The 12,595-nt window shown below is 47.5% G+C and overlaps 1 protein-coding gene and 1 long non-coding RNA gene across 3 annotated transcripts in view; one reads left to right on the forward strand and one right to left on the reverse strand.

Annotated features, from left to right (window-relative positions):
- Window positions 1-700: 700 nt before the first annotated feature.
- LOC148684539 (uncharacterized) lies at window positions 701-5,699 on the reverse strand. Its single transcript, XR_015945813.1, has 2 exons — window positions 5,497-5,699; window positions 701-2,919 (listed from the first exon to the last, which is right to left on the reverse strand). It is a non-coding gene; the product is annotated as an uncharacterized LOC148684539 (long non-coding RNA).
- A 119-nt stretch (window positions 5,700-5,818) lies between these two features.
- The window catches only part of GRAMD4 (GRAM domain containing 4), a 94,372-nt gene continuing 87,595 nt past the window's right edge, over window positions 5,819-12,595 (forward strand). For both annotated transcript variants that reach the window (XM_088651805.1, XM_035126853.3), the window contains exon 1: window positions 5,819-5,986. In XM_088651805.1, coding sequence (XP_088507931.1) covers window positions 5,958-5,986 — 29 coding nt within the window. In that variant the 5' untranslated portion in view covers window positions 5,819-5,957. The remainder of the gene's footprint in view (window positions 5,987-12,595) is intronic.

The raw sequence follows: 12,595 nt of genomic DNA on the forward strand, positions 1-12,595 counted from the left end.
TGCCTTGCTACAAAAACAAGACGACTGTGTTTTGTGGCTTGATTGATGACAATTCTTAGAATGTGGTAAGAGCCAGAGAAATTCATTCAGTGTATGAGTCAGCTTACACATACACCCTGCCCTCTCCCCGCCCCCATAAATGGGATGTGGCAAGTCCCATTTATATTGCACCTCAGTCTTGTTGCTAAAGAACCATTTCTGTGCTGCTTTTTACAGTTTTTCTTCTATGTAAAGAGTTTGTGGGTGACAGACCCCTCTAATCCCTGGATCCAACAAGTATTAAAAGCAAGTGTTAACATATAAACCAAGCTAGCTTCCTGTTGAGATGATCACCTGGGTGATGGGCCATTAAAAGAACAAAGGGAAGGGGGGAGACCTGTGCCAGTTACGAAATGGGTGGGGCCCCTCCTTCAACTCTTTATTAGAAGGACAAAGTTTTTGAGCAGAGTTTGCAGAGAGTCAGAGAGCAATGTTGAATTCCTGTCTGAATCCAAGGTTGCAGCTATGGGAGAAGCAACATCCTTTTGGGGTGTTGATGCTGTGAAGCCCTCCATCGTAAGTTCAGGTTGTATGTGTGTTTGCAAATAAACCATCTATCATAAAGACTCCACTGTCTCTGCTGCGCCTCATTCGAAAAGGAAGCATGAACCCCAGGTGAGCACTTGGAACCCCAAAGTATCACGCTGCTCGGAGATTGTGGCAGTGTGCAACAATACTTAGTATTGTATTTTATTATTTGACATTTCCGAGAGTCACGCGGATGGCTTATGCTGCTGGGCAGCCAGAAATACAGAGTTAAATGAATGAAAGAATAAGGAGGGAAGGAAGACAGCGCTGTTATATAAAAAATAGATGTAATGCGCCGTTAGGCAAATAAGCTGTCATTTCTCTGCATGTCAGACCCTGGGAACAAAGGGAAAGGGGTGTGGGAAATGCACAAGGGACATTAATAATCTCTTTCTGCAAGGGGGACAGCTTCTGTGACATATGAGAAGCAAATTGGAGGGAGGAAAACAGCCGCTGAAACATTGGAGTGAGGATTCAGTCCAAATAAGCTGATTTGCCAGTTTAAGAAACGTGAGCTTTACTAACAGCAAACGGAGACTGAAGGAAAACGTATTTGTAAGTGACAGGTGGCATTCCCAACATTTCCCCTCTGTGTTTGTTCTTCCCCAGCTGAGTAGCTCAGAGCCTGCTAGAATCAATGCTTGCCCTGGCTCCCTTACTGCCGCTTAATTCATAACTGCCTTATGAAGTTACTACGCAAGGATTTCATGTGAGCAAAGGACACGATGTGTTATGAAAGCCAACAGTGTTCCCGGGGACGGGAACATTTTGAGTCAGTGTCACGGTGGAGGTGGGTGGGTGAGTGAGGATGGGAAATCCCCAATGCCACGAGAAAGCAGAAATATAAAGATGACAGGACCACTTCCTGCATAGGGACAGAAGGATCCATCGCTTCAGATAACAAGCTGGACCAGAGGCTAAATCTAACCCAATAATAATGAGGTACGGCTTATTGTTTACTCAAATTAAGGCTGCAATCAAAGTAACCTGGGAGCCAGCCCCATTGAACTCATTGCCTCCAAGTAGGCATGTGTGGGATTCAACTGTTAGCTAAACATTTTGCAGGTAAAAACGATGAAATGTATTGTCTGTGCCTAAGCAGCGTGTGCTAGAGAGGGGCAGGAGAAATGCAGCATATTTTAACAAGCAGCAAATATTGCATGGCAAATGCGCGGCCGGGATTTAGATTGAATTGAGCTTGTCTGTGTATGATCAGTTGAACACTGTGTCATCCAAATGCAATATAGAACATCGAATAAATATGCAGTATAGAACACAGGGCCTGGATCCAGTTACAGTTAGTCGCGTTAACAGGACCAGCATATGCCCACTCAGAAGTAAGTACAGGCTTGTAGATTTAGTCACAGCTAACTTGAGCAGGACTGGGGCATTTCTAGTTGGCAACTCATTTTGGGGGGGGCATACACAGTATTTTAAAACATTTGGAACAGCTTTGGCTCCCCAATCAACTCATTCTCATTTATTTATTTAGCAGGTTTTATGCTGCTTTCCAGACAATTATTGTTCGCATCTATTATAGATGCATTTATATAAGTTATAAATAAAAGAGAGAGAATAAGACTGAAAGAGACAAAAGAGGAAAGGGGTAGGAGGGAAAGGCAGACAGGGGAGAAATTAGTTTTTTAAGCTGGTATGAAGTCTTGATCGATATATATTGGCCTCTACAGCTGGGTGATCTCCCCTTGCTGGTGCCCTTTTCTCCTCTGTCTGATGGGATGGGGCCAGATTCTCTCTCTCCCTCCTGCCTCCTTCTTCTGGCAGGGACAACTGACAGTTGGAGCTGAGTGTTCTTTCTGGCATGGCAAGCGAAGCCGTTGCTCCTCGTGTGGCCGATGGATGGGGCCAGGTCGGTCTTCCCCTTGCCGAGATGCTATTTCTGGGAAGGTAGGAGGTGCCATCTCCGGGTGACCCTTAGTCCTCGGGCCGGTGGCAGAGGCCACAGCGTGCTTCCCTCCATCTCCGAAGTTGTAGGGCAGTTCCCGTACGAGCCAAGATGCAAGCAAAGGGAGAACAGCAACAGGTGCCCCCCCCCAATTATCTCTCCTGTGTATTTGACGGGCTCATTCCCCTCTGTTTGTGTCTTGACTTCAGGCACAAGAGGGGGGTTAATAAGAGGAGAATCTTGGCTGAGTAGTGGAGGTGGGAAATAGTTATTCGGTGGTGGGGTGGAAGTTTCAAGAGCTATGTTGGGAGCCCAATGGGAAGCCTTTGGGGGATGATGGGTTTTTGCAGCCAGGTTTCCAGTTCTCCGTTGCTAGCGGGGACAGCGCTTTCTCTCTCAGTGGGACCAGCAAGATGGTTAGATGTTGTTAGCATATACCTGTAGGCAACCTCAGGATAAAAGATAAAGGACAGCGGGTTTTGAATTCACATAAAAGCACAGCGCAGCATATATATTTCATACAACTTCCTTTGTCATCTGAAAGCAAGGGCAGGTAAATTGCTTGAAGGAACAGGATTAATACTAAGAGTTGATGGCTGTTTTGGGCGATATCTGGTTTTCATCATCATGATATATCACCAGCTAAAAATTGTGATATACCACAATGTCTGAAATAAGGATGGAACTATGTAGAGGCATTGGCTGGCTTCACGGTTTCTCCCGCATCGTGATTTTTGCCGGCACCTGCTCTCGGAATTTGCTGCCCCTTACATGAGGCAAGGCCATGCTGGTTGGGGCTAATGGGAGTTGGAGTCCAGCCACAGTTTCCACACTCCTGCATTAGATAATATAAACACATTGATCCTGGAATCACTGTGACCAAGCAGGAATCAGGGCTAATCTAGATTGCTGGGAAAGAGGCATGGGAAAATAGGATAGCTAGCTTTCTCAAAGAACACATGCCCTCCCTATCCATAAATCATTTTTCACATCCAGAAAATGCAAATTATGTATCATGTGGTTGTGCTGCTCTTTCATGACTAAGCAAAATAATTTGTATTTAGAGGTCAAACACCTGGAACACTTTATGTCTCTCCAGGACAGAATAGGAAAACATAATCGCTGGTTTCTGCAAACCTCGACATGTCAGCACCCTCTGCCTGTTAATAATTTTCATTCTCCACACTTGGAATAATAAAATGATTTGCTTGCTGTTTGCTTGCTGTTGCCCTTTTTCTGGTAAGCAGAACTTTTTGATAGTTCACTTTCACATACCTGGACTGTACCTCTGAGGCGGCTTTGAAAGAAAACAATCATGGGGATCGCTAGGATCTACTAATGGAGGTATTCTCAACCTGCCTCATTCCCCCCCCCCCCCAGAAATAACACACTCCATCAATCATGCTTGATGACTATGGCTCTAGGGCAGCTGCAAGTCTAATAAGTGCATTAATGGCTAAAGCCCTTCTGCTGAATTTGGAAGATGCACTTCCCATTTAATCGGATGGCAGACTTTTGATAAGTTCACTACTTTGGGTACAAGTTCATGTGCTCCCCTGCAGAAAGATTTCTTCTAAGATGATACCTGCTGCCATCCGAAACTGAAGGGCTGCCTCACCCACTTGAGATACGCACACCGATATAGTCACAGTGCTTGGCATTCGTCTGTCTCGAGAGACAATGGAGTGCGCCACCGTTGGACCCGCTATTGGTCTTGTCCACTCAATCCACCACATCTTTGCAGGCAGGGGAAGTGCCTAACTCACCGAGGGTTGGAGACCCATCGGCCACCCTCACTTGGTTTAGCCAGCCAGTCGAAGCCATTCCCGGGATTGTGGTCGCTACCGCATGCTGACAGCTTCTAGGAACCACAGGTGAGAGCTGAGTGCAGGGTAGGGACCAAAGGTGGACAAACTACTACAGAAGGAGCATGACATGTCCTATACCAGAGGCAGTACCTGTCCCCTAGCAGGCTAGTTTCTCCATTCACATTCCTGTCTTCCATCCAGACAAGAAGAGGCATTATTGGCAGGCAGAACTACTTAGGGGCATGGCCTTGGAGAGGATTCCAAGGGCCACATACAAAGGCTTGGAGAGCCACATGCCCCTGGGACTGAGGCTGCAGGGGGACAGAGCTTGAATTTTTTTTCTTGATGCACCATGAGTACTTTTAGTTGGGTCGATACGGTGGCAAAACTGAAGTCCTGCGCTGGCCTGCATTTTGCTGCAGGGTGAGTCCGTTAGCAGAAGGTACTACCCATGGGTGTAGCCAAAATTTATTGGGGGGAGGGGGCAGGAGGACACACACCTGTCATCCCCATTTGTCTGGGGACTCAGCTACAATAGCAAAGAAACAGCAATTTGAATGCGCTATAAGCAGGCAACACCAGATGGCACCAGAGAGCAGGAAAATTAAAAACATGATTTTCCATGGGGATTTTTTTTTCTTTTATTATAATAACGATCTAATGTCTGACTTCTTACATTTCCTCCATGTGTAGATCCACTCTGGCTCTGCCTGGCGGATTTGGAATGAAATGTCTCAACAGCTATTTCAAATTATTTTCTTTTGACCTCAAGTGCTCAGAAAAATCGGTCAAAACATTCCAAATACAATGTTCCGATTATTTCTACTTTTTTATTTAGTCACTTGATTTACTTACAGTACTTATTTATTCATTTTTGCCAATTATTTTTATCGATTTTTACAAATTGTTGCAGATCAGACAGAATCAGTTACTTGATTTAGGGTGGGGCCCTGCACATGGTACTAGGGGTGGCAATTTGAATAAAATATGGGGGGGGGGTGTCCAGGTAAATCCCGCCCTGTTGGGGGACGTCCAGGTAAGCCCCGCCCTGCACAATCGATCACGCGACCCATTGCATGGTAACGCCCATCAAGTTTGGGGGAGGCAGCTCCCTCAAATATTTTATGGGGGGGAACCGAAGACCCCTAGCTCCTATGCATGGTACTACCCGTCCCTTAACAGTCGTTTAATTAAAGGATCAAAAACTCATGCAACTACCGGTAACAGGCTGGGGTTCTTTTAATCTCGGGAGGGGGGCAGCACCGACCCCCGCCGCTCCCTTCCCGCCAAAGCCAGACGTCCCTTGGAGCGCGCGCGCGCGTTGGGCGAGCTCCTCCTCCCGACGGCGCGCGGAGACGCGCCTCCTCGCCAATCACCCGGGAGGAGGCGGAGCGGCGCCCGGGCCGGCCGGCCCCCTTTGCTCGCCGAGGATGCTGCTGCCGCTGCGGGCGCTGGAAGGAAGGGGGCGAGCGGTGACGGCAGCGGCAGCGGCGACGGCTGCGCAGGGCGCACGGCACGGCCTTGGCACGGCAGCAGCGGCGGGCCTGGCGGCCGGAGCAGGAGGCGAAGCAGGCGGGCACCTGCTGCTGCTGTCCCCGCCGAGGGGTCCGTGGCGCAGCGGAAGCCGTAGAAGCGGAGCCGGAGCCGAGAGCGCGGACCCGGCCGGAGCGGCAGCGTGAATGAAAGTTTGGTCCGAATTGCGCGCCGGGTAAGGAACAAAGCGCCCCTATTTCCCACTTTCGCCCGCGAATCCCACCCCCGTCTCTCTGGTTTTTTTTTTTTTTTGCCTCCTCCCTCCTGATGTGGGAAGGACCCTGCAGTCCCTTCCTCATCCACCCCATAATATTTCCCGACCCCAAAGGAGCCCCCCCTTTTGTACCCATCACCTTTTGTTCCCTAAGCGCCAATGCACACCGTGGCAGTTTTGGAGAGGCCCACATTTTAATGCCCCCCCCAAACCGAGCCTGTTAGTGTGAGGCCCCCCCTCCTTCCCCCTTCAGCTGACTCTTATCCCTACATCTGTCTTGGGATCGCCCCACTCGCTCTGTGGGTCTCCCGAAGTTCCTTAGGTCGGCTCAAGGAAGCAATCCCCACCCCCTGGTTTTACGCACGGCTCTCGGCTAAGCCTTTCTAATCCGCTGCTACACTCCCCTTTTCTTCCATTTCCTCCATTATTAAGGTTGGGGAGGGGAGACCCCATTCCTAACCATTAAAAAAAAAGCCTCGGTTTTTCCAGAGGATTGAATCCTCTTTCTTTCTGTCGGAAGCAAGGAGCTTCATCGGTTTCCTGGGAACCGCTTTTCTGTTTTCCTCCTCCTTTGACCTCTTCTCAGCCATATAGTCTTCCCTTCCCCTTGTCGCTTATGCCTTGCCTATGGCTGAGTTTCCGCCTCCCCACCATCCTCTTTAAAAAGAATTGCCGGTACATTCCTGAACCCCTGTAGGAATGATGGACAAAATCTTGGCCAGAGAGATGGTACAGTTTTCAGGAGGGAATGCCATTTCTTTTCCTTTTAGTGGAGGCACTGTGCTGTAAGCCGCCCAGAGTGGCTGTGGGGAAACCCAACCAGATGGGCGGGGTATAAATAATAATAATAATAATAGTAATAATAATGCCTTTTGTCCATATTTTGTGCCTCTCTGCTGTTTTCCCCATCTTTCCTGTGATTTTTTTTCTTGCTTTGCCATGTGGTTAATAAGGTTGTGCTCTTAATAAGGTTAAGAGAGAGAGAGAGAGAGAGAGAGAGAGAGAGAGAGAGAGTGTAAAGGGCTGGTGGTAGATGTGGGGTTATTTTGAATTTTGCTTCGGGGAATGAGATGAGGGAGGGCACTGTGGGTTTGCATGGGAATTGTTTACTTGTTGGAGAGATTCAATCTGTGTCAGGGAAGGTGTGCTGTGGTCAGTGGCACTTTGGTTTATTTCGATTTGGCTCCTGGTGGAAGGGGGCTGATCCCTGCCGTCTTCTCCTCCGCTCCCTACGCAACACGAGGCGTGCCCTTTCATTAAAAGTTGCATTTTGTGTTGCTTTGTTTCCCCATGGGGTGTGACATCGGCATACTCCGCATTTAACAGCAAGGGGACTTTTTTTTTGCCACAGCTTGTACGTGATGGCAAAATCTTGCTTATGAGCCAGCGACTTAAGAGAACAGTGTCCCGTGAGCTGGACATCAAAGTTGTAAATGCCTTTTGCAGATAAGTGATCCCTCCCATTCTCCCTTGTATCCCCTGATAGCTGGATGTTTCTGGATGCATGCATGAATCTCTACTCGGACATGGAGGCTCCTTGTTGGCTTTGGGTAGAACTACTGCCAGTTTGCCTGCCCTACTTCACAAGGTTGTTGTGATCTTTCAGCCTTATTGGAGGAAGAATGGAATACTAACGTCACACATAATTAACAGTTATTAGCAGGCTTGAGCTGCTTGATCCCTCTTGCCAGATGTATTCACATGATTACAGGCTGAACAATTTATTTGTGTGTGTGTGTGTGTGATACATATTGCTGGAGAGGATTTTGCTTGAACCTTTGGTGGATGACGTCCTTTGCAATGCCCTTTTGCAGTTAATGGTGGTGGGTTTTTATTTTATTTTAAAGTATCTTCTTGTACAGTACATTAAGTTCGCACAGTGGATATGATTTCCACCACAAACACTCTCTGCACAAAGTTCTTCTAAAACACAGTCCCATACTCTGCCTTGATCTAAAGAAAATGTTGTGAGTGGCTTGCTGATAGAGTTCCTAGCAGATTTGTTGGGTTGAAACTGAGTTCCTGCATTCTTCAGCCTCATAGTTGGCATGTCTTTGTTGTATGTTCAGAGTTTTGATCCCATAAGAGTGAACAGACCATCTGTCTATCCTTTAAAAGACAGGATAGACTCCTTTGCATTCACAGGGTCAATTTTAAATAGAGACTCCTCTGCTTTTGCCTGGTGGTCAAAGAAAGAACCACGGCAAGTGTGACACAGACTCTAGCAGCTAGATTAATCTAGAACAGGCATCCCCAAACTTTGGCCCTCCGGATGTTTTGGACTACAATTCCCATCTTCCCCGACCACTGGTCCTGTTAGCTAGGGATCATGGGAGTTGTAGGCCAAAACATCTGGAGGGCCGCAGTTTGGGGATGCCTGATCTAGAAGCTTTAAATAATTGCCATACTTTCCCGTAGTCTTTTATTTTCCTGGTCAGCTCCCAGCATGATGAACAGATACACTCCTTGCAGCAATGGGCTTGCCTAATTCAGTGTTTCTCAACCAGTGTGCCTCCAGATGTTTTGAGACTACAACTCCCATCATCCCTAGCTAGCAAGACCAGTGGTCAGGAATGATGGGAGTTGTAGTCCCAAAACATCTGGAGGCACACTGGTTGGGAAACACTGGCCTAATTCAGCCTTTCTCAAGCTTGGCTCTTCAGAGATTTTTTTGGGACTACAACTCCCATCATTCCTGATCACTGGCCCTGGTAGCTAGGGATGATGGGAGTAGTAGTCCAACAACAACATCTGGGGACCCAAGGTTGAGAAAGGCTACTTAATCTTGCCCAGCCTGCCAGGGTTCAGGGCTGAAACGGTGCTTTCTACACATTGGTGACACTTCTAGGACCTGTGGCAGTGAGGGGCAAAGATGGGAAGTTGTGTCCAACTTCAGACCTTGTAGGGTCACAGCTCTTGAACTTCTCTGACCACTGACCTTGCTGGCTGGGACTGATGGGAATTGGAATATGAAAGCATCCAGAGGACTTGCAGCAGGGGTCAGCAAACGTTTTCAGCAGGGGGCTGGTCCACTGTCCCTCAGACCTTGTGGGGGGCTGGACTATATTTTGGAAAAAATAATGAACGAATTCCTATGCCCCACAGAGATGCATTTTAAACAAAAGCACACATTCTACTCATGTAAAAACACGCTGATTCCCGGACCGTCCGCGGGCTGGATTGAGAAGGCGATTGGGCCGGATCCAGCCCCCGGGCCTTAGTTTGCCTACCCATGACTTTCAGGTTCTCTACCCATGGTTAGTGCAGTGTTAGTTTCAAAATTGCAGTGCTGTACGAAAAGCTGGGGCAAAAGTGTCCCTGATGCGGGGAAGTCGGTTTGGAAAGCTGTGTATTAAATCTTGCTGGTCTTGTTTTTCCTAATCCTTCATTTCACACGTAGTGATCATGTGAGTCCCCTGCCGCTGCTGGGTTCCTTTGAGCTCTTTCTGTGGAGCCTGTGTTCTTTTCTGGAGTCAAGGGGGAAATGGACACTTATGTAATAGCTTGGTGGAGATAAAATGTTGACTTAGCTGAAGCAGGAGATACACAATGTGACCGGGTGCAGTGGAAGAAGACGTCAACTTGGAGAAGAAGCGTTTTAACACATTGCATTGTCTTTGGAGGGAGATTTGCGCTCCGCTCTTATTTAAGTGTTCACGCAACCCTGCTCTGCTAGGCAACCGCCCCATAGGTTATTTCTCTGAAGGGCCAAAGTGTGTGTTGCATGCATGTGTATGTATGAAGTGGCAGGTAATGGGGAAGAATCTCTGCCTGAGATTCTGGAGAGCTGGTTTTAGTCAGAGCAGACAGTGCCATTCTCGAGGGATGAGTATAAAAACTTAGTTGGTCTCTAAGGTGCTGCTGGAAGGAATTTTTTTATTTTGTTACAAAAACTGTCTTATTTATACCAGGTCATACTATGCTTCTGCACCTGCAAAACCAAACAAAAACACAACACAAAACCCCCCAGTGAGAATAAGAGCACAATTTTGTGGGGTTCTGTCTGTTTCTCACAAAGGCCGATTTGGTACAGGGTTCTTAATATCTGTCAAATGGTGCGTTCCCAAGAAGTAAATGGCCTAGGCCTCCCCAGTGATGTTGGTTTTCTAGAAATGAGGGCAGTTTGCATAGGATGTTGTTATAGTGTCTCAGAGAGCGCTCTTACATAGTTTGTTGCGTTTTACATGTATTGAGTAAAGGTGAAGGTACCCCTGACCATTAGGTCCAGTCGCGGATGACTCTGGGGTTGCGGCGCTCATCTCGCTTTCCTGGCCGAGTGAGCCAGCGTTTGTCCTCAGACAGCTTCCGGATCATGTGGCCAGCATGACTAAGCCGCTTCTGGCAAACCAGAACAGTGCACGGAAACGGCGTTTACCTTCCCGCCGGAGCAGTACCTATTTATCTACTTGCACTTTGACGTGCTTTCGAACTGCTAGGTTGGCAGGAGCAGTGACAGGAGCTCACCCCATTGCGGGGATTTGAACTGCCGACCTTCTGATCGGCAAGCCCTAGGCTCTGTGGTTTAGACCACAGCGCCACCCGTGTCCCTTGTATTGAGTAAGCAAGGCTAAAAGTCTTTGCGACCACCAAGCTTGTCTAATACTGTATTTGCAGTCAACATCCGTTTGTTACTAAAAAAACTTAAGCAATGGAAAAATGTTCACAGGAAAAACACAGTGCTGGAAAATTTGCCGCCCACTCCTCCACCATCACTAGACAGTTCTTCTGTACTGCTATAATAAACCTAATGAACTGGGATTGAGAGCTTACGGTTAGCACAGGGCCAGGTAGGTGGATGGGAGAGGGCCCATTACTCTCCCTTGTAATGGGCCCTCTCCCATCCACCTACCTGTACGATCTTCAAGAGAGAATTAGCAATTGCTAATGCACTGTATTGTACCACCACACTTCCATCTTGACATAATCTGAGGGTGGTGGCACCTTCCAAGATCCTCCAGGCTGATGTTTAATTTCTCTTGTTGCAAATAATATTGTGCCGAAAGCCTATGTGTTTTGTGAAGGATCAAGCCAAGTGCAAGCCCGCCAGCCACGTTTCCGTGCCTTCCAGGTTCTTGACACTCCCCTTAGGCATGTGATGGGATTGAAGGTCTGTTTACAGGGGCTGTATTCAGCTTGATAAGACTGTACATTTTGCAGGCCTATGAGATGTGCCACACATCTTGTTATAATGTGGGAATCCTTCAACTCCTTGGTTGAATCTTCTATGGTTGCCAACCTGGAGCCCTTCAGATGCTTTGGACTACAACACCCATTGGTCCACGCCAGCATGGCCAGTGGTCAAGAGATGATGGAATTTGGAAGGCACCAGGTTGTGTGTCCCATAGAATAAACACTTGTGCCCTTTTGTCTCCTTAAAGAAGTAGCGACGTTCTGAAAATGGCTTGTTCCCTGTAACCTGTTCCGCGACTGCTTGTTGATGCTGAAGGTTCACATGCAGCTCTTTACACCTGCGTGTCACTATTACTCAGTGCTCAGATGACTGATGGCTGACTGCAAACCAGCTGGCAAGGGTTGTTTGAGGTGAGATTGGGTGTAGCAGAGAGCTCCTCCTTTGATGCTGGATCTGTGAAAGGTTGGCCACACCAATCATCACATGAAGCATAGTCATTAAATGATGTGTGTGTGTATCTTTCTATCATCTATCTATCCAAGCTAGAGCAGCAGAACCAATATTTAGTAATAATAAATTCAAGTCATTGTCAATGCCATTGCCAACAGCTGGGACACAAGTGTCATGAGAATACTTAGGAATGATACCACTCAGTCCACTGGTTCTCTTCCAGAATCAATAAGAACGTAGCGTTTTTGAAAGCGGAGAGCTGGTGCAGGGAAATAGGGTCAATACCCTTTGTGCCAGAAATGTTTCAGAAATGAATGAAGCCCTAGAAGCTACGCTATAGTCTAGTCAGCAGATTCGGAAGAGAGCAGAAAGATTCTAGGAGGTCCTTGACTACACAAGGGACCACTGTAGAAAGCAAGGATTGGGTGCAACGCGACACTTTTAAGCCCGAGATACAGTAGGATTGTGGGAGAGTGATGGGATTCCGCTCAAAGGTTCCCTGAAACCATTCACAACTCTGTAAAAATGGCTGTCCATCTTTTCTGAAATTGTGTGTGTATGTGTTATGGGGTTCTTTTGTTTCTGTTCTTGCTTTGTGCTTTAATCTTGCATTTTTAGGCTGTGACCCACCCTGAGATCTTTGGATAAAAGCCCGTATCCAAATTCATTAATGAAATAAATAAAATTGCACCATGGAGTCGTCTCCTAGCAATGGCAGGCGCAAGGGCCCTTTGCTTCCAGTTGTGAAGGTCATTTCTCTGCCCTCCAGTCACTTGGCCATTTCTTCTGCTTCTCCTACTAGCTATTGTATCTCCTGAATAGATGTGTCAACCCAGCGGCACAGCTAGTTGCAACTGGGCGTCGCAGTGAAACTGGGCGGGCGTCACAGTTGCATACGGTAGCTGAGCTGCTCCCTATATCTTTTCCCCTTAGATAAGAAGGCCATGAGGCAAGACGAATGCAGTTGTGTTGTTCTCTCAAGTGCTGTG

The sequence above is a fragment of the Zootoca vivipara genome, chromosome 9 (assembly GCF_965207765.1).
Source record: "Zootoca vivipara chromosome 9, rZooViv2.hap1.1, whole genome shotgun sequence".
NCBI lineage: Eukaryota > Metazoa > Chordata > Lepidosauria > Squamata > Lacertidae > Zootoca > Zootoca vivipara.